Source organism: Lytechinus pictus, chromosome 18 (genome assembly GCF_037042905.1).
Source record: "Lytechinus pictus isolate F3 Inbred chromosome 18, Lp3.0, whole genome shotgun sequence".
Taxonomy (NCBI): domain Eukaryota; kingdom Metazoa; phylum Echinodermata; class Echinoidea; order Temnopleuroida; family Toxopneustidae; genus Lytechinus; species Lytechinus pictus.
In genome coordinates, this window is record NC_087262.1 from 19,367,969 (window position 1) to 19,395,348 (window position 27,380).

The 27,380-nt window shown below is 34.5% G+C and overlaps 2 protein-coding genes and 1 long non-coding RNA gene across 4 annotated transcripts; 1 reads left to right on the top strand and 2 right to left on the bottom strand.

Annotated features, from left to right (window-relative positions):
• Positions 1 to 298: 298 nt before the first annotated feature.
• Positions 299 to 16,890, top strand: LOC129281342 (uncharacterized). Of its 2 annotated transcripts, XM_064113294.1 has the most exons (3): positions 299 to 564; positions 799 to 914; positions 12,286 to 16,890. In XM_064113294.1, exon 3 carries the CDS (start codon positions 12,348 to 12,350, stop codon positions 13,263 to 13,265), a length of 918 nt encoding a protein of 305 aa, XP_063969364.1. In that variant the 5' UTR covers positions 299 to 564; positions 799 to 914; positions 12,286 to 12,347; the 3' UTR covers positions 13,266 to 16,890. The 2 variants fall into 2 exon arrangements, with proteins under 2 accessions (XP_063969364.1, XP_054773256.2); XM_054917281.2 differs by having other exon boundaries at positions 305 to 914.
• Positions 16,499 to 27,022, bottom strand: LOC129282150 (fibropellin-1-like). Its single transcript, XM_064113484.1, has 14 exons — positions 26,893 to 27,022; positions 26,335 to 26,445; positions 25,265 to 25,375; positions 23,982 to 24,092; positions 23,698 to 23,808; positions 23,160 to 23,270; positions 22,892 to 23,002; positions 21,505 to 21,615; positions 20,961 to 21,071; positions 20,417 to 20,527; positions 20,136 to 20,246; positions 19,592 to 19,702; positions 19,048 to 19,158; positions 16,499 to 17,156 (listed from the first exon to the last, which is right to left on the bottom strand). Exons 1-14 carry the CDS (start codon positions 27,020 to 27,022, stop codon positions 17,038 to 17,040), a joined length of 1,581 nt encoding a protein of 526 aa, XP_063969554.1. The 3' UTR covers positions 16,499 to 17,037.
• On the bottom strand, positions 21,792 to 22,779 carry LOC135157499 (uncharacterized). Its single transcript, XR_010296495.1, has 3 exons — positions 22,611 to 22,779; positions 22,330 to 22,440; positions 21,792 to 21,896 (listed from the first exon to the last, which is right to left on the bottom strand). It is a non-coding gene; the product is annotated as an uncharacterized LOC135157499 (long non-coding RNA).
• Positions 27,023 to 27,380: the final 358 nt, after the last annotated feature.

The window sequence follows — 27,380 nt, forward strand, 5'->3', positions numbered from 1 at the left end:
ATCGAACCCCGGACACTCATGTGTTTACCCGGGCGTCAGATACCGCTTTCGGCAACTCACTGATCCAGACCAGCTCCATCCATTATGTGCCCGATCTATTTGAAAGGGTGATCGTAAAATTAGCACCGCTCTGTTAAGTAGTATGAACGCTCGTGGTGCAGACTATTTTAATGCAAGCCTGTAGACAAAAAAAAAAAGAATCATGAGCTACTGAAAACGACATTAGACCACTCAGCCACGGCACCTCCATGAGTGCTATTCACCATGTTCACCATAATTATATATAGGCCTACATGTGCAGACCGATCCCAACACAATATCACCTCATGTTGTGCATACTGTCAAGCTGCGCCATTATTACGTAATCTGCAATTGAGGGACTTCCATATAGACCAGTTCGTAGTTACATCAGGGACAATTTTGGTCAAATGACCTTTCATTTATTTCATTATGATAGGCAGATTTCAAAGCAGGATATAACATATGCATGCCTTACATAGCAGGATGAAGAAATTGAATTATACCAGGTGACTAGAATAGCACAACATTGAAGACTCCATGAAGGTATTTGTTGCATTTCTACTTTGAATGCATATTATAGCATGTTGTACAATGTACTTGGCAAACTGCAGTGAAATACCAGTCGTGGACGCATTTTTGTTCTTTGTGGATGCAAATGAAAAACACAATTGAAAATAATATATGAATAATCAAGACACCAAAGTTGGTGCTTATCTCATTAAATTTTAAACCACCATGCCACTTTAGTACAAATGACCTTTCTCTGATCATGCGCAGAATCTTCTGATCATGTGCAGAATGGAACTACGAACTGGCTTATTCCAAATAGATGCTTCAATCCGGGCTTGCAACAACCTAAATTGCTCAGCTGGAAAACCACACTTGTTCTTGAAGTAAGTCATTTATATAATTATTATTGTGCATTCACAACCTACACTTTGTGTCAGGTTTTGAAAGATTCTGCAATTACTTATCAATGTTTTTACGTGTGTCGCAGTAGATTCTCGTAACTCATAAACATGCATTTCTTGTGCGTAGGCCTATATACTAGTCTTGTAAGCAATCGTGTATTCGGAAAATGTGATGGACATATGAAGTGATTATTTCTTTGAGTTTCATTCCTACTCATTCGCACAGTTTTAAAGATTATTGAATATTCATATCATAATTAGATGACCCTGATGGGATACCATAAATATCCCACGAGTTAATTAGGGCCAAAATTGCAAGAATCGCAGATAAGTGTAATGCTGCCCCAAGCGAGTAGGTAACTGATATTCCATGAAGATAATGTTATGTAGTATATATTTATCTTCCTGTTATCCTTTCAGTCATTCACCTTCACTTGTTTACAAACTCCCCCAATGTCATCTAAGAATCCCCAACCCCCAAGGCCATTTAACTCCTAAACCTTGACCATAAAAAGACCAACCCTCAGTGACGTCAGCTAACTTCATGGAAGAAGTATGACTCACACTCCCAGCCCCAGTCACTTGCACAGAGCATCACCACACCCATTATACCAGAGAAAGTTTGATAGCCAGTTACCTGTAGACCAATCAGATCAAGTTTAGATCACTCCCATCTTAAATTGTCACACCCCAAAACTCATGATATAAATAAGACTTCTTGATTATTAGAGATGCAATATACAGAAGATAATATACTGTAGAATACTAGGCATGTGCCTAGTTGACACTTTCACGATTTTCGGTTCCCGCATAGTTCACGCACTGATATTGCGTCATGCGTGCCAATGCGTCGACACTTGCGGGAAGGGGCGGGACGATGAGCGGCAATGCGCAGCAATGCGTGAAGAGCGAAAAAAAAATTTCAACATGTTGAAAATTTTGCCACGCACTTCCCGCATTGCAGCAGTGCGTGAACTGTGCGCAAACTATGCGCAAACAAGTCGTGCCAATGCGTGCCAGTGCGTGGCGTAAAAACAGTGGGTACCCCACCCCCGGGGTAGTGGCACGCAGTTCGCGACTAGTTCACGACAGGGTCGCGCATACTTTGCGCATAGGTCAAGCATAGTTCGCGAATGACATGCGCAAAATTGTGAGTACAGACCACGTGATCAATGTGAGTCGTTCTAATCAACGAACGTAGAGGGTGTCAACACCAGAACGTTGAATATTTAAATTTGCGCTAGATACGTCACAGAAATAGGGTGTCGAGAATATTTGCTGAAAGCACGTCGGGACAGTGCGTGAACACTGCGTGAACTATGCGCGAACTATGCGCAAACAATGCGCAAACATGTCGTGAACGTGTCGGGACATTGCGTGAACTGATATAGCCAAGTCGTGCCATAAAGTGTCCCGCACTGGCACGCATCAATGCGGGGCAATGCGGGCACCACAATGCGTGCAAGTGTCAACCGGGCATATAGAGACTGACTGACTTCAAGACTTAGACGTCCATCGAATATCATTTTAACTTCACTCCGAATCTTAATCTTATACTTCGAAATTATTTTATATTCATCGTCTCCTATTATATCTGAATCTTCAAGTACTTCGAACTGTAGCTGAATATTGATAATTAAATACTTTGTGACTTTGAACTGTATAACTTTCTCAAAAGTTTCTTCAATACGCTTCCCTTCTTATAATTACCGATCCCAACACGACAATACATCATTGAATATAATTATAACAACCGTTGATGATCAATATAACAAGATTTTGCGCAGCAAATTTTGTGCATAAGCATCTGGAAAATTTTGGTGATTTTTGCGCATTGTACAACATGCTCTAATATTGCACTGGCAAATTATCCAACAGAAAATGTGTTTGTAATGCTCTGCCAACAAGCCCTTTACTGTTAATACTAAAATTTACATTTACCAAAAAATTATGAAAGGCAAAATCCTCAGTTTACCTCTACATCACGCATAAAATAACGTATAGGTTGACGAATAGGGATAAGAATTTTATAGCTAAACTCACTTTTACTATGCTGACGCGACTGATGCCTCAGATGAGTGATTTCTTTGTAACTGCTATGCAAATCAGTACCTGGTAACCTGGCATGACGAAATACCTCCATTTGATGACACTATACCCCATTTTTTCTCAATGAATTCTCTTCTCCGAATACGAAAACCATACTGCCACAGGCATGCAATGTAATTATCAAAACACCTGTTTCTTGACCTCGGTCCGAAGATAACACAACAGCCCGAGTGCGGTCCGAGAAAACATGTCGCCATTTTTTATTCACTTACTTTCCTTATTTCGAGGTTGATTTTCTTCGTTCGAAATTGAAAATGGTCTAGCATTGAATTTCTGAATACAATATGCCTTTGAAAACATGATTAAATATCGAATACAATAATTTAATTCCGAAGGTCCTTCTACAGGCAGAGAAGACTTACGTAATACACAGCTGTTGTTTATCATTTCGTCCTTGGCTCAACGCTCATAATCTGGCCTGTGGGGATTACCTGGCCAAGCGGGGTTGATCAGGCAGGTGTTTCATAAAGCTGTTCGTGAGTTAAGAGCGACTGCATGGTGATCATGTCTTGCGGTAAATGGTACAAACCATTGGCGATGATCACCAGTCGTTGTTAAAGTCGCTCTTAACTTACGAACAGCTTTATGAAACGACCCCCAGGGCTTGGAAATGATATTTTAGATTTTCAAATGCAAAATGGGGTGAAATACCGCAGTTTGCCATCTGATCTGCGGTCCGTTTTCAAACGGGGGTAAGACGTAATGGAAAAGCTATGAGGCGCCGAATGTACCAATATTATATAGAACAATTATTTGTTATATAATCATTATTTATTAAATAATAACTATTATTTATATATAATTTACATTTTATTTGTAAATAACTACTATTATATAAAATATCATTTCTAATTATTTATATATAATTCCAAGTAATACTTCATTATTTGTAAATAATAATAGTTCGACATTCCATTATTTATAAATAATGATTATTTGTTTTTCATTATTTATAAATAATGATTATTTGTTTTTCATTATTTATAAATAATGATTATTTGTTTTTCATTATTTATAAATAATGATAATTGGTTTTTCATTATTTATAAATAATGATTATTTGTTTTTCATTATTTACAAATAATGATTATTTGTTTTTCATTATTTATAAATAATGATTATTTGTTTTTCATTATTTATAAATAATTTGTTGAGTTTTCTATTATTTATAAATAATGATTATTTGTTAAATAATGAAAACGTCTACTTCATTATTTATAAATAATTTTTTCGAGTGCACCATTATTCTCATTATTTATAAATAATCATTATTTAATGTTCGAGTTTTCCATTATTTATAAATAAAGATTATTTGTTAAATAATGAAATATCTACTTCATTATTTATAAATAATAATTTTGTTTCAATATCCCATTAATCATTATTTATAAACAATTTTTACAGTTTGCCATTATATACAAATAATCATTATTTATATACAAATAACCATTATTTATTAAATAATGCCATTATTTATTAAATAATGCCATTATTTATTAAATAATGCCATTATTTATTAAATAATGGAAAACTCGCTATAACATGCAAATGTGGGACCGCCCATGATATGAATATTCATGATGCGATTTCCTTTTTCGTGATTTTTCTTCACAAATTTTTGTCCATTTCCTCTTCATAATGACATTTCTTGAAGCAATTTTCTAGGGATATGGTCTGATTGTAATATTCTTCATTTTCTATATAACTTCGTCTTCGTAGAAATATCAAAAAGTGTAATTTTATACGATTTTTCCTACAGTTCACAATCCCCATAGGCGCGCGTGTACGGTAGGGACAACCGGTGAATCGACGGAGTGCTCTTCATCGAAATACTACGTTGGTTGGTCCCCGGAAGTGGCGGGCGGAATTTAGCCCGAATCCTCGATGGAAGTCGATCAAGTGCATATGAGCTGAGAGAGTGAAATATCAGTGTACTTGTACAGGCCCTTCTACTTTTTATAAATATTTCTTGTTGCTTTTTTTGTTAAGTTAATTTTTCCTGGTGTAGAGATAAGTTTCAGTTCTAATAATGCACTTCAAATACATTTTGGAGTGTCTGTTTGAGGCGTTTGGGGCGATTTCACCCTGGCCCCAAAATGCTCGCAACGACAATACGGGGGCATGATGACCCCTAAATTTTAAAAAACTTATTTTTCTATTGAAAATTATCACAAAATTCACCAAAAGTGTGCACGAAAGCCTTCGTATTTCACTTTTAAAACTCCAAAAGTGCCCAAATGACAAGCTTGGTCGCTTCGCTGTGTCGCTTTCAACTTGAGAACGTTTACGCGTCTGCTTCGATATATCCCCCCCCCCCCTCCTCCGAAAGAAATTCTGTATACGGCCATGCTCTAAAGAGCCTGGCACATTGATTTATGTATACTTTCATTTTCATTATTTTTATCTCATTATCAACATGGCCTTACGCATAATTTTTTCCAGGGGGGCCGGGGCCGGAGCATGACGCGCGTAAACTTTCTCATAAAAATCTTGAAAAAGCGAAGCGACCAAGCTTGTCATTTGAGCTTGGTCGCGTCGCTGTCTCGCTTTCAAGATTTTTTTGAGAAACTTTACGCGTGTCCTAGCTGCTCCCCCCCCCCCCGGTAAAAATTCTGTGTAAGGCCATGATGATAATGTGATAAAAATAATGAAAATGAAAAGTACATATAAATCAATGTGCCATATGCTCTTTTGAGCATGGCCGTTCACAAAATTTTTTTCGGGGGGTGGGGGCAGACGCGCGTAAATGTTCTCAATTAAGTTGAAAGCGAGACAGCGAAGCGACTAAGCTTGTCATTTTGGCTTGGTCCCGTACGTGGCTGTCTCGCTTTCAAGATTTTTTTGAGAAAGTTTACGCGCGTCATGCTCCGGCCTGTACAAGTACACTGATATTTCACTCTCTCAGCTCATATGCACTTGATCGACTTCCATCGAGGATTCGGGCTAAATTCCGCCCGCCACTTCCGGGGACCAACCAACGTAGTATTTCGATGAAGAGCACTCCGTCGATTCACCGGTTGTCCCTACCGTACACGCGCGCCTATGGGGATTGTGAACTGTAGGAAAAATCGTATAAAATTACACTTTTTGATATTTCTACGAAGACGAAGTTATATAGAAAATGAAGAATATTACAATCAGACCATATCCCTAGAAAATTGCTTCAAGAAATGTCATTATGAAGAGGAAATGGACAAAAATTTGTGAAGAAAAATCACGAAAAAGGAAATCGCATCATGATCATATCATGGGCGGTCCCACATTTGCATGTTATAGCGAGTTTTCCATTATTTAATAAATAATGGCATTATTTAATAAATAATGGCATTATTTAATAAATAATGGCATTATTTAATAAATAATGGTTATTTGTATATAAATAATGATTATTTGTATATAATGGCAAACTGTAAAAATTGTTTATAAATAATGATTAATGGGATATTGAAACAAAATTATTATTTATAAATAATGAAGTAGATATTTCATTATTTAACAAATAATCTTTATTTATAAATAATGGAAAACTCGAACATTAAATAATGATTATTTATAAATAATGAGAATAATGGTGCACTCGAAAAAATTATTTATAAATAATGAAGTAGACGTTTTCATTATTTAACAAATAATCATTATTTATAAATAATAGAAAACTCAACAAATTATTTATAAATAATGAAAAACAAATAATCATTATTTATAAATAATGAAAAACAAATAATCATTATTTGTAAATAATGAAAAACAAATAATCATTATTTATAAATAATGAAAAACCAATTATCATTATTTATAAATAATGAAAAACAAATAATCATTATTTATAAATAATGAAAAACAAATAATCATTATTTATAAATAATGAAAAACAAATAATCATTATTTGTAAATAATGAAAAACAAATAATCATTATTTATAAATAATGAAAAACCAATTATCATTATTTATAAATAATGAAAAACAAATAATCATTATTTATAAATAATGAAAAACAAATAATCATTATTTATAAATAATGAAAAACAAATAATCATTATTTATAAATAATGGAATGTCGAACTATTATTATTTACAAATAATGAAGTATTACTTGGAATTATATATAAATAATTAGAAATGATATTTTATATAATAGTAGTTATTTACAAATAAAATGTAAATTATATATAAATAATAGTTATTATTTAATAAATAATGATTATATAACAAATAATTGTTCTATATAATATTGGTACATTCGGCGCCTCATAAAAAGCTTCTTGGAGGCAATTTATCAAAGACCCTAATCCGAAGCGAAATCGGATGCCAATCGATTTGCTTTGTGCCACAACAATGCAAGTTTTGTGGATTTTCACTGGTTGCCGGCTGAGTATTTTGCTTTCAAAACTTTCAAATTAGCTGGCTTCTACTCGTGGGCCTAGAAATGTGAACGTTTAGTTTCATGGCATTTGCTCCAGCGACAATCGCTCCACTCTAAATTCCACACACACTTCGAATGACTAACTTCAAACCTGGCCTGGGGTTTACCCTAACCCTAACTTAAACTATATTCCAACCCTATAACCCTAACTATGCTAACACTACATCTTAGACGAAATTAACCCCGGAGCAATATTGTCGCATGAGCAAATGTAGTGTAACCGAACAGGTTCGAAAGTCGAAAACATTTAGACGGGTCAATATATGGTTTGACCCGGAACAAATTGCAACAAATTATTTTTCAACGGTATTTTGTACTACTTGACCTCAGGAATAACATACTAAAAATCTACCAAAATCCGCATCCGGGAAAGTGGTTATTTTCAAGATGGCGTCCAAGATGGCCGCCATTCACTAAAAATTGATATAACTCATTATCCACCCTAGAATCCTATTTGGGTTCATATTCCATGGTCCAATGGGTAAAAGAATTTATTTATACAAGTTAGAGTGAATATTAGCACTCCAGGGTACCAGGAAAATCCAAGATGGCGCCCAAAATGGCTGCCGTAGTCTAAAAAATCCACAATTCATCTATTATTTACTTAAGTGGCTTTAATTTGGTTTCCATCCGATTGTTTTAATGATGAAGTAGTACGTCGGGACAAGTTACAAGGACAGCCAGTGGTCTGGTGTGTCCAAAAATTCAAGATGGCTTCCAAAAATTGAGTTTAAAATGGCTGTTAATCCTCAAAATGGACATAGCTCATATCACATCCACCTGAGAGATATGATTTTGGTGTCTAGACCATGGTTTCAATGGTCAAAAAATACATTGGGACAAGTTACAAGGACAGTCAGTGGTCCGGTATGTTCAAAAATCCAAGATGGCTTCCAATAATGGAGTAAAAAATGCTGTTGCTACTTAAAAAAAAAACCCAACATAGTTTGTTCAATATCCGGTAATATGATTGTTTGTGCCTATATACCATGGTTAAATTGGTCAAATAATAAATTGGGATAAATTACAAGGACGATTGGTGGTTAAGTATGTCCAAAAGTCCACGGTGGCTTAAAAATAGTATCAATTGGCCGCGATGGTATTTAAAAATGGACATAGTTCATGTTTTATTCGTCAAGGGCATATGATTTTGTTGCCTATATCATGGTTTCAAAAGGCAGAAAATTAGTTACAAGGACAGTCAGTGGTCCAGTATGTCGAAAATCTAAGAAAGCTTCCAAAAATCGGAGTCTAAAATGACTGCTGTTACTTTAAAAATGGACATAGTTCATTTAGAATCCACCTAGGAGATATGATTTCGGTGTCCACACTATGGTTTCATGGTTAAAATGATACGTTTGGACTGGTTATATTGATATGCAGTTGTCCAGTTCGCCTAAAACACAAGAGGTTTTTTTTTAAAGGAATCTAAAACGACTCATATCATTCAATAGTGGTCAGAGTTCTACAATATTCATCTGCAAGAAATAATGTTGGTGTCCAAATTGTTGTATGAAGAGTCAAATAATACATTCGGACAAGTAAATAGGATGGTTAGTACTCCATTTTGTCAAATAATCCAAGATGGATTCTAAAATTTCATCAAAATGGGTGCTGTTCAACTCATGAAACAATATGATAACTTGTCCCCATGCATTTAAGTGTAGGCACCACGATTATTTCTAACAGGTAGATATTTTATGTAACAGTATTCACTTTAGAACCCATTTTTAAAGCCAACTTGGATTTTAAGGCAAAATGGATAGCTGCATATCATGGTAACCAGTCCCAAAGTATTGTTTGGCCCTTGAAACCCTAGTGCAGACACCAAAATTATATCCCCAAGGTGTATTTATAATGTTCTACATCCACTTTTAAGAAACAGCAGTCATTTAAGACCCCCATTTTTAAAGCCATTTTGATTTTGGACATACCTGACACCTGACTGTCCTTTCAACTTAACCCAATGTATTGCTTGACCCTGTAAACTCTAGTATAGACAGCAAAATCATACCTCCAAGGTGTATTTATAATAAACTATGCATACTTTTAAGTAGCAACAGTCAATTTACACCCCATTTTTTGAAGTAATCTTGGATTTGTTAACATACAGACAACTGACTGGTCTTGTAACTTACCCTAGTGTATTACTTGACCCTTTTAAACCATGCTTTTAACACCAAACTCATATTCCCCAGACAGATATTGAACAAACTATGTCCTTTTATAAGTTACATCAGACATATTTTTACTCCATTTTTGGAAGCCATCTTGTAATTTTTGACATACTAGACCACTGACTGCCATTGTCTTGTCCTAATATATAATTTGACCCTTGAAACCATAGTTTAGACACCGAAATCATATCTCACAGCGGATTTAAAATGAGCTATGCCACTTGTAAGTATCAACAGCCATTTAAGAATCAAGTTTTGGAAGCCATATTGGATTTTTGGTCATACCAGACCACTGACTGGCCTTAAAACCTGTCCTAATGTATTATTTTGGCCCTTAAACTAGTGGTTTAGACACCAAAATCGCATCTCCCATGCCGATATGAAATAAGTTATGTCCGCTTTAAGTAGCAGCAGTCAATTTAGAATCAATTTTTGGAAGCCAACTTAGATTTTTTGACCGACCAGGCCACTGACTGTCCTTGTAACTTGCCCTAATGTATTAATTGATCCTTGAAACTAGTGGTTTAGACACCAAAATCACATTTCCAGGCCGATATGAAAGGAGCTTTGTCCGCTTTAAGTATCAGCAGCATATTTTTAATACCAATTTTTGGACGCCATCTTCGATTTTTGGACATACCATACCATTGACTGTCCTTGTAACTTATCCTAATATATTATTTGACCCTTGAAACCAGTGGTTTAGACATCAAAATCACATATCCCAGGCCAAAATGAAATGAGCTTTGTCCGCTTTAAGTATTAGCAGCCATTTCAGAATCAATTTTTAGAATCCATCGAGGATTTTTGCACATACCAGACCACTAACTTCCCTTGTAACTTGTCCCAATGTATTATTTGACCCATTTAACCATGGTATAGACACAAAAATCATATTTCTGGACATTGAGCAAACTATGTCGGTTTTTTGTAAGTAGCAACAGCAATTTTCGACTCCATTTTTGGAAGCCATCTTGGATTTTTTAACATACTAGACCACCGACTGTCCTTGTAACTTATCCCAATATCTTATTTGACCATTGAAATCATGGTCTAGACACCAAAATCATTATTTCCAAGGCGGATATGAAATGAACTATATCCATTTTAATTATCAACAGCCATTTTAAACTCCATTTTTGGAAGCCATCTTGGATTTTTTGACACACCAGACCACTGGCTGTCCTTGTAACTTGTTTCAATATACATGTACTATTTCACCCTTAAAACCATTGAATAAAAAACAACTTTAGATGAATTGTGGATTTTCAGTCTACGGCAGCCATTTTGGGCGCCATCTTGGATTTGCCTGGTACACTGGAGGGCTTACAATGCATTCTAGCCTTAATCAAGTTTTGTACCCCCAGACCGTGGAATATGAACCGAAATAGTATTCTAGGGTGGATAATGTGTCAGTTGTATCCATTTTCAGTGAATGGCGGCCATCTTGGACGCCATCTTGTAAAATAACCACTTTCCCGGATGCGGATTTTGGTAGATTTTTAGTACGTTATTCCTGAGGTCAAATAGTACAAAATACCGTTGAAAAATCATTTGTTGCAATTTGTTCCGGGTAAGGCTATTTTTGGTCGTATATTGACCCGTCTAATTTGATTTATTTACATGATATGGAAATATAATGGACAGTATTCAGTATTTCCTGATTAAATTGATGATACCAACAGCACTGGGAAATATATTTCGACACGTTTTATTTGGTAAACTTTCTGTATCTGAGTTCATAACGGTTTGCCCGATCTAGCAATCTATACCAAATAAGATCCAAAGAGGTTACAGAATGGTCAAATGCTCTGTGTTTTCATCAATTTAAAGTACTCATTATTTGAGATGCTGTTTCCGTCTACAAAAATAATTCGTGATATTTGGAAAACAGTCTTTTCCACTCACAAACTGACAAGACGCATGGAAACCTCGAAAAACAGCAACAGAGGGCCAAGTTGTTTAACCCAATAAAACCATTCTTATGGGGGGCGTCACATTAAGTCATCTTGCCCCGCGATAAAAAACTAATCTGGTATGTCCCTCTACTGTCAAGCTCTGATGCTTAAATTTCACGTCCCAATACACAAGGAGCTCCCTTGTTGTACTGGATACATACAGATTGGGGAATTATCATAAGACCACGTCCTGCTAAGGAAAGGATGGAGAATTGAGAGTTTGAAGACAGAGTTGCATTTCCAAAATTTTCTTCAATAAAAACCTTGAAGTTGAGTATAATCCCTGAAAGCAAAATCAGTATCTTTTAATGGAATTAGTAATACCATTGAAAGTATTAATAGTATACCATGTGTATGATTATTTTGTAATGATTGTGTTGATTTGTATATAGTGCATAAACATACGAAGTTTGACCCAATTAGTATTTTTCAATTATTCTATATTGAACAATGTTAATTTATATTTGTATTTGATAAATTTTACTCAGTTATTCATTTCAGGGGACTCACATAGACAAGGGATGCTTTTCAGTGAGTTCCCTTTTTATTTAATCAATATACTTAACCAGATACTCTGCGTATTTTTCGATGATTATAGTCCTGGTATAATAGATATTGATCATTTGAATTAATTTGATGGTTTTCTTGTTTTGAATGATGGCATCATTTTCTTTTCTCCAATCAGTCTTCCCACCAGAATTACAAAACTTTGGCAACCTTAGACAGTTTCCTACATGCACACCAAAAATGGACATACCGGGCGACTACACAATGACGAGGGAGGAAGCTCTAAGTTTCTTGAGAGATGTCTTGATGATAGAGTCCGCAGTCTCCAAGCTCCAATCGGACAAACCCATTTTCCTCGATGAGTTGATCACGGCCATGGGACATCACATCCCATACCAGACTGTCAAAGGCATCGCAACGCACCCGGATAATCGGATATTACCAACGGCATCGGATATCAAGAGAGATATAACTTCCAAAGTTGGAGGCCTTTGCTATCAACTCAATATATTCTGCTGGATGTTGCTTCGCGCTCTCGATTTCGATGCTTTTCTCGTCTCGGGTGACTACATGCACTACAAAGACCAACACGTTGTGATTATTATTGATAGCCTTACTGGGAACGGTTCAAAACATTTCTTCGATGTTGGATTAGGTTATCCGACTCTTCAACTGATTCCTCTTGATTTCGAGCAGGAATCGCCTGTATACTTCGACTCCTACATGCGATATCGATTCGTCCGTCAAGGAACCAAGGTGCTAACCCTCCAGCTAAGCGTTGAAACAAATCCAGCTCAAGCTTACCATGTGAAGCCAGAATACATCTGTGATGGTTGGATTTCGTTTATTTTCATCTACGTCGACCACCCGGTTACAATTTCCCATTTCAACAATTCGATGACGGATATCTTCACGGTTGCTGATCCGGAAAACTGCTATCTAACCAGCTTGCGTTGTTTGACCTACCCAAATGGTCGTCTTACGTGCATCAAGGATTCAAAACTTCTGCTCAAGGACGAAGAGCATCGGGTGCAGGTTACTCGCTTCCGGTCACGTGATGAGGTATTGGCCGCCTTTGTCAGATATTTTCCACAATTGCCTGTCGACATGGTGAAAACTGCGATAAAAGATTTTGAATTTGCCTTTGAAAGGAAATAAAATGTAAACTTGTAGGATTTTTTTACTCAATTCTTGCAAGTTTTATATATTTTTTTTTTCGAATGCTGCATGAACTTCTAAAGGGTTTTGTAACTTCGTGATGTTGAAATCGTTGAACACCAACAACTGACAGTAAGCAAATAGCTACCATTGGTATACTTTATGGGACAAACCTCCTGCATGCTTGGGTCTGTGGCCCGTAACACAAAGCTTATAGCAATGATCGTAGAATAATTTTCTATATACGATTGATTCCATTGACTACATTGTACTATCAATCGTAGAAATCAAGCGTACAATTGATCGTTAACGTTTGTGTTACGAGACTTTGGCTGGCTGAGAGCAGTTTGTCAGTGAAGTCTCTGGAAAGTCCATTCTCAAAACACTGTCCGGTTGCAAAGTTCAAATACTCTTCCACAAATTATATTATTAAACAAAATTAATGAGCTTCTGTAAGTCAAAGTTTGGCGTAGTCAGTAATTCCTAATAACTGTCAACTCGTATTAAATATCACAGAATGTATCACATAAAGTCTTTAGACTTCTTTTCCAGCATCTTTTTATTTTTTGTCTGGCCTTTAAGAAATAGTGGAGGCTAATGGACACAATCAAATTATCGCCGAGCGTGTGTAAAACGGTCAAGAACTGATATTTGGGTTATCACCTTTCTTATTCTTCAGTTATTTCTTACTCTTCCCCACGACGTTTGGTCGCTAAAAAGAAAAAAAGTTTTGCCGTTTTAGCACGAGGATCACTAAGCTTTCAGTGTCACGGATCAATTTTCACTCACCATTACTTAGTATTAAGATGTCTTTTACGACTGGATTTATATGTTATTGTCCCCGGACCAGCATATGGCTTTATTATATTGATAACGAAACAGAAAACGCGAAACGAGTATTCATTATGATGCAGAAGAGAGAGAGAGCTTTATTGTTATGATTATATAAAGACGATGATTTTTATGAAAATAATATTACCAGGAATGATAACAAAAGCAGCAATGAAATACAATTCAAGATAACAATGATAACAACAGCAACAATAATAATAATGATGATAACATAATATTAATAATGATGATGATAATAGCAATACTTACAGTAATCGAACAAAGAAAATCCGATGGTTAAAATAACACTGCGAGTACATTTTGGTTTAAAAGTTAATATGAAACTATGTCAATGTATAGGTTCATAAATTCAAATTCTCTGAAAGTTGAGTTTATTTTCATAACAGGGAAGAAAATAAATCGGCTGTTCAAAAATTCAGAAAAATTCGGAAGCATGGGCTTAGATTGTAACCATTTAAAATAATTGCCATAAGATTATATTGAACTTTAAGACATTTTGGACTAGCTTTTTTACCTAATGTATAGCTCACATGATTATACTATTCGCATCCGTTGATCAAGTTTGTTTGTTTGTTTGTTTTTTACAACAAAAATCAGGAATTTATGACTCCAGACCTGTCACATGAACATTGGTTATCATTTTCAAATGATAGCCAAGGTATTTCACGATTTGAAAATACTCTTGATATAGACTGTAAGAGGCTTTTTCAACATACTCAATGCATACGTAATATACCATTTTCAAGTAACAAAGCTAAACAAAAATTAAACTATAGGTTTTACCTTCACTCTAAACCAATGTGAGTAGATATCAAAATAACAAAATAAAAGAACACTCTTGAAAATATTGTCGATTCTCTTGTCATTTTAAATAGAGTTTATTATTTTGTCCTCCGCTGTCAGTGTTAGTTTCTTGGTAAAAGGCCTACAATTATGTTATAACAATATTAGCCTAGTGGTGTGTGCAGACAAGTGAACAGTTGACATCCTGAATTCATTAATAATTTTAAGTCATATTCTATGAAATCTCAAATATTCTCTTTTCATATATAGATGGTAATATCGTTATGGATAACACTTAACTCCTTTTATAAATCATCTATGTAAGACATTATCAAAAAATAGTGGTGTAATATACAAATTGAAATCCTTTTTCTCTACTGATATTCTTTGTATGATGTATTCAACACTAATTCTCCCGTATCTCAATTACGGTGTTCTTGCATGGGGTAATTCTCTTAAAACCAATCTAGAAAGGGTGTACTTGATTCAGAAAAGAGTTTTAAGAATTGTTTGTAATGTTAACTATCGCTCGCATACTACCCCACTTTTTTATGAGCATAGAATTCTAAAATTACAAGATATCTTTGATTTTCAACTTGGTACTCTAATGTATGCATACAATGCAGGCATCATGCCACCAGCTCTGGTCACAATGTTCATGAAAAATAGTGACATACATAACTATTATACACGAAATGCTTCTGCATTCCACTTACCCAAGTTACATACAAGTTCTGCTTTTAGGACAGTTGTAAATACAGGACCCAGGTTTTGGAACTCTCTCAATTCAAATATAAAAAAATCGGTAAGCATTTATACTTTTCAGCGTGTACTTAAAGGTTATCTTCTTAATTGTTATTTGTGAGTTGCTCTATAGGTTAAGATATGCTTTTATATACTATGTTATTTTTAATTTTGGAGCCTATAAAACTGTATATAAGACTGGAGAATGTTATGATATATCAATATATATTTATCTTGTATCTTGTCTAACTGGATTCTTCTGCAGAGGGTCAGCCCACGTTTTTTTCCTTTTGTATTCTTTTCTTGTGTTTCTTTTACCTTTGTCATGTTTTGTTTTTTACTTTACTATTATTATTTATACATACGATCGTCCTCTTTTTTTCATGCCATGTTATCCATACTTATTTCCTCTTCCATCATATATCACTTAATTATATCATATTGTTGTTAGTTTATTAGACTTCATAACTGTACATTCAAGCAATGTATTCTATTAGTGTGTTTTTTGTCATTGATTAGTTTTAGTTTGTCTTTTTTGTTTTATTGTTGCATTTTTTTTTCTTTTGTATTTTTAAAGATATTACATGTCAACACTGAATACTATTCAGTCATGTACTTGAAACAAAGGAGACCCTAGCCTTACAAGCCTTGCTTTTTCAGGGGTTCTCCTTGTCTTTCTCTCAATACGTTTAGTTATTTGCTATGTTTCTTTTTTTTCTACTGTAACAATGATTTATGGTTAATTGATTTTGTTCATTTGTAGAATGTGAAATCATACTTGTAAGATAAAATGTATGTGCAGAAAGAAAGACGAATAAATATCTTATCTTATCTTATCTTATCTTAAATGGTTACAATATTATGATGACATTCTCGCACATTCCATGGAATTTAATAATATTTTCCGTTCTTGGAGTTGTTAAAAAAAAAGAACTAATTGGCTACTACTTTAGCCTAAGCTTAATTAACTGTTTTATGAAACATTGAAAACTATGCAAGAAAATAACTTGATTTTTTTGTTTGAGTAGTTTAATATAATTTTCTGCTTATGTGTCTGGGGGTCCCTTTGTTGCATTCAATTTAGAAGGTTAATATTCTAGACAATTAGAAATTAAGTATTTTCATCCTTACATTGAGCCGTAGGGATTAGGAGTGGATATATTGCACGATGGGATATATTACATGATTGCATATTAATGCATGATACATGTATATACAAATGTATTATCGAATTCTGTTTAGCTGATGGAGTTAGCAAAAAGGAAACTCCTCTTTAAATGTTAATTATGATTCATCTCGGTAAACACGAATAAATATATCGAACGACTCCCTCCTGTGATGGTTTGATGAACTGAGATCGACCACGTGAATGAATGCGTCAGTGTATACCGTATTAACTAGTCTGACAGTAGGTACCCGTGAATCCCATAGAACAGTCGCAAGTAAATCCGTTCACATGATCCGTACAAACTCCACCATTGTGACAAGGGGAGCTGGCACATTCATCGACATCTATTATGATAAGAGAATAAGAACTTTCATGGCCTTACGCAGAAATTTTTCGCTGGGGGGGGGGGGGCAGCACGCGTCAACTTAAAAAAAAAAACTCGAAAGTGAGGGAGCGAAGCAACCGAGCTTGTAATTGGTGCGTTTTTGCATTTTGTCAAGTGAAATTGAAGGAATTGTTGCATACTTTTGGTGAATTTTGTGAAAATTTTCGGTAAAAAATGTAAGTTTAAAAAGATTTTCGGGCAGGGAGGGCATCTACCCCCTTTAAATGCTATAATAAAAATACCTGTTCGCTTTTAGATTAATTCATTTTTCGGACGTCATAGCTTACAAATCACAACTGAAGTTGATAACCTGCTGACCAATACAGGTTTCATTACATGAAGATCAAGCACAGTTTAATCTCAGTAGATAAAACAGTATGTGATTGCACCAAAACCTCCAAAATGTGGACTTTGTTTTGAAATATTAATAAATGAAATTTACTTTTTATCGATATCGGAATAACATCCAATATATCCAATGTATATGTCAAATGAATGAATTGAAGTGAAACTGAAATGTTTAGCCATGAAATTTACTTCAACTTTCACGTAATGATCCTTGAATTTATTTATGGGATCAAAACCTACCGATATCGCAAAAAAATCCTGTATATTCCTCGTAACAATCGCAGCTGAAATTGCCGATCAAAATCAATGCAGGTTCCATTGTTACAAGGTTTGTAAAGGCATTCATTAATTTTTGTAGACAACAAGTTATGTAATTTCACACGATACATGGATCCCGATATCTACAAAATTTGTACTCTGTTCCCAAATATTTAGTCCTGAAATGTACTTCAACTTTCACAAAATGACCCTTGAATTCATTTATGTACGTCAAAACTTACTAATAAGGTTCGTAAGGGCATTCGTTAATCTCTGTATAAATATATATACAGTGCGTCCCACAAAAAACGAAACCGAGATTTATCGATGATTTATCATAACTTAATCACAAATACAATAGACAAATGACCTATCATTGTAAAGCTTAGAATATTACTTAGATTATTCCTTATTCACGCATGAGTGAGCAAAAACAATTTGAAGAGGGGATACCAAAAAATCATTTGGCGGGGGTATCTGAATTTCAAAAAGAAAATCACATGCCTAAAAAGTTCAATATCTGCTCTTTTATTTGATACCTCAATTACAGAAAATGGTCAAGAAAAAACAAAGTTCTGGTCATTTGAAATAAGGCCTGAATTTAAATAATTTCATAAGATGAAGAGGTTTTACAGGCTAGCGTTCAAACTCACTCGACACACCGTTTTGTTGACGATCAGCCATGCATTAAGTCTTTTTTTAGCCATGCGATAGCTTCTGTGGGAAACGGGTGAAAATACGTTTATTTAATGAAATTATGGAAATACAAGCATTGTTTCGAAGGAACATAACTTTTTTATCTCTTGACCATTTTTTGTGATTAAGGTATCAAATAAAAGAGCAGATATTGAACTTTTTAGGCATGTGATTTTCTTTTTGAAATTCAGATACCCCCCGCCAAATGATTTTTTGGTATCCTTTCTTCAAATTGTTTTTGCTCACTCATGCGTGAATAAGGAATAATCTAAGTAATATCAGATGACAGAGGAGATTATAAGCTTTACATTGGTAGGTCATTTGTCTATTGTATTTGTGATTAAGTTATGATAAATCGTCGCTTAATCTCGGTTTCGTTTTTTCTGGGACGCACTGTATATATATAAGCTTAAATCTATATATGAATTAATACGTTAACTGGATACAGAAAAAAAAATTTTTACTCTGTTTCCATATGTTAAGCTCTCTAATGTACTTAATTTATCACATAATGACCCTTGAATTAATTTATGGACGTCACAACTCACCGACATCACAATAAGATCCTGTATATCCCTCGTAACAATCACAGCTGAAGTTGCCGATGAGATCATTGCACGATCCATTATTACAAGGTTCGTCAAGGCATTCGTCAATCTCTGTATAGAAGACAAAAATACGTTATAGTATATTTTGAATTGATACCCAAATCTAAAGAAATTAGACTTTGTTTTGAAATGTTAATCTATGCAATGTTCATATAAACTGAACGTACGCTTCAACTTTCATATAACGACTCTTGAATTCCTTTATGGACGTCACAACTCACCGACATCACAATAGGATCCTGTATATCCCTCGTAACAATCGCAGCTGAAGTTGCCGATCAGATCATTGCACGATCCATTATTGCAAGGTTCGTCAAGGCATTCGTCAAAAATACGTAATAGTACATTTTTAATTGATACCCAAATCTACAGAAATTAGACTTTGTTTTGAAATGTTAATCTATGATTTTTTCATATAAACTGAACATACTCTTCAACTTTAAGCTAACGACTCTAGAATTCATTTATGGACGTCACAACTCACCGACATCACAGTAGGATCCTGTATATCCCTCGTAACAATCGCAGCTGAAGTTGCCGATCAGATCATTGCACGATCCATTATTACATGGTTCGTCAAGGCATTCGTCAATCTCTGTATAAAAGACAAAAATACTTTATAGTACATTTTCAATTGATTCCCAAATCTAAACAAATTAGACTTTGTTTTGAAATGTTAATCTATGATTTTTTCATATAAACTGAACATACACTTCAACTTTCATATAACAACTCTTGAATTCATTTATGGACGTCACAACTCACCGACATCACAATAGGATCCTGTATATCCCTCGTAACAATCGCAACTGAAGTTGCCGATGAGATCATTGCACGATCCATTATCACAAGGTTCGTCAAGGCATTCGTCAAAAATACGTTATAGTACATTTCTAATTGATACCCAAATCTACAGAAATTAGATCTTTTTTTGAAATGTTAATCTATGAAATGTTCATATAAACTGAACATACTCTTCAACTTTAAGCTAACGACTCTAGAATTCATTTATGGACGTCACAACTCACCGACATCACAGTAGGATCCTGTATATCCCTCGTAACAATCGCAGCTAAAGTTGCCGATCAGATCATTGCACGATCCATTATTACATGGTTCGTCAAGGCATTCGTCAATCTCTGTATAAAAGACAAAAATACTTTATAGTACATTTTCAATTGATTCCCAAATCTAAACAAATTAGACTTTGTTTTGAAATGTTAATCTATGATTTTTTCATATAAACTGAACATACACTTCAACTTTCATATAACAACTCTTGAATTCATTTATGGACGTCACAACTCACCGACATCACAATAGGATCCTGTATATCCCTCGTAACAATCGCAACTGAAGTTGCCGATGAGATCATTGCACGATCCATTATTACAAGGTTCGTCAAGGCATTCGTCAATCTCTGTATAGAAGACGAAAATACGTTATAGTATATTTTTAATTGATACCCAAATCTACAGAAATTAGACTTTGTTTTGAAATGTTAATCTATGATTTTTTCATATAAACTGAACATACTCTTCAACTTTAATCTAACGACTCTTGAATTCCTTTATGGACGTCACAACTCACCGACATCACAGTAGGATCCTGTATATCCCTCGTAACAATCGCAGCTGAAGTTCCCGATCAGATCATTGCACGATCCATTATTACAAGGTTCGTCAAGGCATTCGTCAAAAATACGTTATAGTACATTTCTAATTGATACCCAAATCTACAGAAATTATATCTTTTTTTGAAGTGTTAATCTATGAAATGTTCATATAAACTGAACATACTCTTCAACTTTAAGCTAACGACTCTAGAATTCATTTATGGACGTCACAACTCACCGACATCACAGTAGGATCCTGTATATCCCTCGTAACAATCGCAGCTGAAGTTGCCGATCAGATCATTGCACGATCCATTATTACATGGTTCGTCAAGGCATTCGTCAATCTCTGTATAAAAGACAAAAATACTTTATAGTACATTTTCAATTGATTCCCAAATCTAAACAAATTAGACTTTGTTTTGAAATGTTAATCTATGATTTTTTCATATAAACTGAACATACACTTCAACTTTCATATAACAACTCTTGAATTCATTTATGGACGTCACAACTCACCGACATCACAATAGGATCCTGTATATCCCTCGTAACAATCGCAACTGAAGTTGCCGATGAGATCATTGCACGATCCATTATCACAAGGTTCGTCAAGGCATTCGTCAAAAATACGTTATAGTACATTTCTAATTGATACCCAAATCTACAGAAATTAGATCTTTTTTTGAAGTGTTAATCTATGAAATGTTCATATAAACTAAACATACTCTTCAACTTTAAGCTAACGACTCTAGAATTCATTTATGGACGTCACAACTCACCGACATCACAGTAGGATCCTGTATATCCCTCGTAACAATCGCAGCTGAAGTTGCCGATCAGATCATTGCACGATCCATTATTACATGGTTCGTCAAGGCATTCGTCAATCTCTGTATAAAAGACAAAAATACTTTATAGTACATTTTCAATTGATTCCCAAATCTAAACAAATTAGACTTTGTTTTGAAATGTTAATCTATGATTTTTTCATATAAACTGAACATACACTTCAACTTTCATATAACAACTCTTGAATTCATTTATGGACGTCACAACTCACCGACATCACAATAGGATCCTGTATATCCCTCGTAACAATCGCAACTGAAGTTGCCGATGAGATCATTGCACGATCCATTATTACAAGGTTCGTCAAGGCATTCGTCAATCTCTGTATAGAAGACGAAAATACGTTATAGTATATTTTTAATTGATACCCAAATCTACAGAAATTAGACTTTGTTTTGAAATGTTAATCTATGATTTTTTCATATAAACTGAACATACTCTTCAACTTTAATCTAACGACTCTTGAATTCCTTTATGGACGTCACAACTCACCGACATCACAGTAGGATCCTGTATATCCCTCGTAACAATCACAGCTGAAGTTGCCGATGAGATCATTGCACGATCCATTATTACAAGGTTCGTCAAGGCATTCGTCAAAAATACGTTATAGTACATTTCTAATTGATACCCAAATCTACAGAAATTAGATCTTTTTTTGAAGTGTTAATCTATGAAATGTTCATAAAAACTGAACATACACTTCAACTATCATCTATCGACCCTTGAATTCATTTATTAACGTCACAACTCACCGACGTCACAATAAGATCCTGTATATCCCTCGTAACAATCGCAGCTAAAGTTGCCAATCAGATCAATGCAGGTTCCATTATGACAAGGTTCGTAAAGGCATTCGTCAATCTCTGTATATAAGACAAAAATACGTTATCGTACATGTTAAATTGATACCCAAAACTACAGAAATTAGACTTTGTTTTGAAATGTTTATCTCTGAAATTTTCATGTAAACTGAACATACACTTCAACTTTCATCTAACGACTCTTAAATTCATTTATGGACGTCACAACTCACCAACATCACAATAAGATCCTGTATATCCCTCGTAACAATCGCAGCTAAAGTTACCGATCAGATCAATGCAGGTTCCATTATGACAAGGTTCGTAAAGGCATTCGTCAATCTCTGTATATAAGACAAAAATACGTTATCGTACATGTTAAATTGATACCCAAAACTACAGAAATTAGACTTTGTTTTGAAATGTTTATCTCTGAAATTTTCATGTAAACTGAACATACACTTCAACTTTCATCTAACGACTCTTGAATTCATTTATGGACGTCACAACTCACCGATATCGCAATATGATCCAGTATATCCCTTGTAACAGTCACATCTAAAGTTGCCAATCAGATCAATGCAGGTTCCATTATGACAAGGTTCATCAAGACATTCGTCAATCTCTGTATATAAGAAAAAAGAAACAATATAAGACTTTACACCTGAACCGGATACACAAATCTACCAAATTTGGACTCTGTTTCTAAATGCGTAGTAGTCAAATGTACTTAATTTTTCATATTATGTCAATTGAATTCATTTATGGACATCACAACTCACCGATATCACAATAAGATCCTGTATATCCCTCGTAACAATCGCAGCTGAAGTTGCCAATCAGATCAATGCAGGTTCCATTATGACAAGGTTCGTAAAGGCATTCGTCAATCTCTGTATATAAGACAAAAATACGTTATCGTACATGTCAAATTGATACCCGAATCTACATAAATTAGACTTTGTTTTGAAACGTTATCCATGAAATTTTCATGTAAACTGAACATACACTTCAACTTTCATCTAACGGCTCCTGAATTCATTTATGGAGGTCACAACTCACCAAAATCACAATAGGATCCTGTATATCCCTCGTAACAATCGCAGCTAAAGTTGCCAATCAGATCATTGCACGATCCATTATTACAAGGTTCCTCAAGGCATTCGTCAATCTCTGTATATAATAAATTATGTAGTGTCACATTTTAAATGGATACCGAAATCTACAAAATGTAGACTATGTTTCCAAATGTTAAGTCCTAAATATACCTAGTTGTTCATATAATGACAAACAAATTCATTGATGGACGTCACAACTCACCGATATCGCAATATGATCCAGTATATCCCTCGTAACAGTCACATCTAAAGTTGCCAATCAGATCAATGCAGGTTCCATTATTACAAGGTTCATCAAGACATTCGTCAATCTCTGTATATAAGACAAAAATACGTTATCGTACATGTTAAATTGATACCCAAAACTACAGAAATTAGACTTTGTTTTGAAATGTTAATCTATGAAATTTTCATATAAACTTAACATACACTTCAACTTTCATCTAACGACTCTTGAATTCATTTTATATGGACGTCACTACTCACCGACATCACAATAAGATCCTGTATATCCCTCGTAACAATCGCAGCTAAAGATGCCAATCAGATCAATGCAGGTTCCATTATTACAAGGTTCATCAAGACATTCGTCAATCTCTGTATATAAGAAAAAAATACGTTATTGTACATGTTAAATTGATACCCATATCTAAAAGATTTAGACTTTCTTTTGAAATGTTAAACTTTGAAAGGTTCGTCAAGACATTTGTTAATCTATGTATTTAACAATTTATGTAGTCTTCTACATTAAATGGATACCGAAGTCTATAAAAGTTCGGCTCTGTCTCCAAATGGTAAGTCCTCAAATGTACTTTATTTTTCCCTTTAAAATGACACTTGAATTAATTTATCATGTTTATGGATGTCACAACTCAATGATATCGCATTAAGATCCAGTAAATCCCTCGTAACAAATGCAGCTGATGTTTCCGATCAGATCAAAGCAGGTTCCATTATTACATGGCTCAATCAAGGCATTCGTTAATCTCTGTATATAATAATTTATGTAGTTTCATACATTACAGTAATGGATACTGAAATCTACATACTTTGGTTTCCAAATGTTAAGTTCTTAAATGTACTTAATTTTTCACATAATGACCAATGGATTTATTTATGGACTTTATAGCTTACTAATATCGCAATAAGATCCAGTGTTTTACTCGTATTAAACAATCATCAAAAGCTAAAGTTGCCAGTCAGATCAATACATATTTCAGTATAACAAGGTACATTGTAGCATTCTTCTATTTCTATAGAGTGTGGAATGAATGAAGTATTTGAACCCCCCCCCCAAAAAAAAAATACAAAATAAAGAAAAAATTAATCAATGCAGGTTCCATTATAACAAGGTTGGTCAAGGCATCCGTTAATCTCTATATCTGTATATACAACGAATTATGTGATTTCACAAGTTAAACAGGTACCAAAATATAAATAATCTAGACTTTGTTTTAATGTTAAACCCTGGCATTTACTTCAAAATTCACATAATATCAAGGCCCTTTTAATTTATTTATGGACTTCAAAATCCATGTTGTTTATATTTTTTTAACAGGTCCACACTTTAGAATTCAAAATGCATACATTTTCACTTATTTGATGTACGATAAAACAGCAATGTGGATAAAATGCCTTGCTCAAGGGCGTAAATGCTGTGCCGGGAATCGAACCCCGAGACTCAAATCTCCAAACAAGCGTCTTAGATCACTTTACCACGGCACCCCAACCTTGTTTTGAAATATCAATCTATGAAATTTACTTCTTACCGATATCGCAATAAGATCCAGTGTATCCTTCGTAACAATCGCAGCTAGAGTTGCCAATCAGATCAACGCAGGTTCCATTATAACATGGTTCGTAAAGACATTCATTAATGTCTGTATAAAAACAGATCATGCGATTTCAAACGTTTAATGTATAGCCAAATAAATAATATGGACCTTTTTTTTTCAAATTTTAAACCCTGAAATTTACTTCAACTTTCACATAATGACACTTGAACTCATCTCATTTATGGACATAAAAACTCATCAAATTGCAATAAGATCCAGTATAATGTGTGTGTGTGTGTGTGTGTGTGCAAGAGAAGGAAGAGGGAGAGAGTGAGTGAGAGAGAAAGGGGGGGGGTCCCTCAGCTGCTTGTCCTTTCCTACTCCTATTATCTATGCCCTTATTATGGTCTGGTTGTGGATTTTTTTTTATTATTTCCATTGCTCGAAAGTTGGTCTCTTTCCCATCTCGTCTCGGAGTCCCTTCACTGAAAAGTTATCTTTTTATTATTATTAATCTGCCTTTTCATTTCTTGTATGTTTTTGATGTTGTTTTAATCTCGAAAATCTTTTGGAAACATTGTGATTTTTTATGATTTATCTTAATAGATACTTGATATATATATATAAAAAAGATCCAGTATATCCTTGTAGGATATAGACAATTATATCAGCCTATCTAACGGATGCCAAAGTAAACACAGAACAAATATCCCTTGGTATATACAGTATATATGATATGTATATTCAAATTGATACAATAAACTTCTCTAACTTACCAATTTCGCAATGAGATCCCGTAAATCCGTCGAAACAATTACAGCTAAAGTTGCCAATCAGATCAATGCAGGTACCGTTATAACAAGGCGCATCGTAGCATTCGTTGATCTCTTTGGATAGAAAACGTATAATAGTATTGTAAGTTTTATACCATTTTTGAAAGAGATTTATAATAGTCTATAAAAACATAGCATTTTTAAGCAAAGCTGCTCATCTGTAGGATTTTCTTGATTTTATAATTCAAACTTAAGTTTTGTATTTAGGCTTATGCTTCCTCGATAACATACCAATCTCGCAAAGACGTCCTGAAAATCCCTCGATACAATCGCAGCTGAAGTTGCCTATCAGATCAACGCAGGTTCCATTGTCACACGGGTCGTCGTAGCATTCGTTGACCTCTTTTCAAAATCAAGATGACAAATTAGAAAGTCAAATTTCATTTGCGTTATTTGATAGTACACTAATTGAAACATCACAATTTCATCGCCATCATTATCAAAATCGCCTCCACCCTCCTCATCAACACCGCCATCACATCATCATCATCACCACCATCATTATATTCATTATCATCAGCAGCATCATTATCAGGCAAAATTATCTGTCAAAGAAATTGGAATAACTTTTAAAGATTCCTTGATCACATTGCTCGAACTTTCGTATAGATGCTTTCCATATATACAATGATTGAATCATTTATCTTCGTTATCCTTTCTTTCTTCCAAATTTAAACAGTTCTCTTTTCCGCTTATGGCATAATTGCATTCCACTTGATAGTTTAGATCAAATTGTTTTTTTTTTTTTATGGAGGAACACGAAGAGAGGGGGAGAGTGTCAGTTCTAACCTGTTTGGCAAAGATCTCCTTCATATCCGGGTAGGCAAGCACATTTGAAAGAATTCACTTCATCCATGCAGGTAGCACCATTATGACAAGGGTCACCTTCACAATCATCAATATCTGAGGAGCATGTCATAAAACAAATAGCCAGTGGTTGCTGCAATAAGCTACTTAAATCCTTGCATCTGATTGGCTCAGAACAGATTTGTCAGTAAAAAAAATCACTATTTGCTTCTACCATGAAACACTCTCCTGGCTGATAAAGTGAAATGGTAATACATGCATACAATATGCGACTATTAGCTTCTACCATGAAACACTCTCCTGGCTGATAAAGTGAAATGGTAATACATGCAGACAATATGCGACAAAAATGGATTTAGCACAATATGTGTACATTTTTAAAAATCTTTAAAAAAAACGTTTAATGCAACTGTGCTAATCAACTCACTCACGTATAACAAAGGAAAGAAAGAGAATCATATTAAATCGTG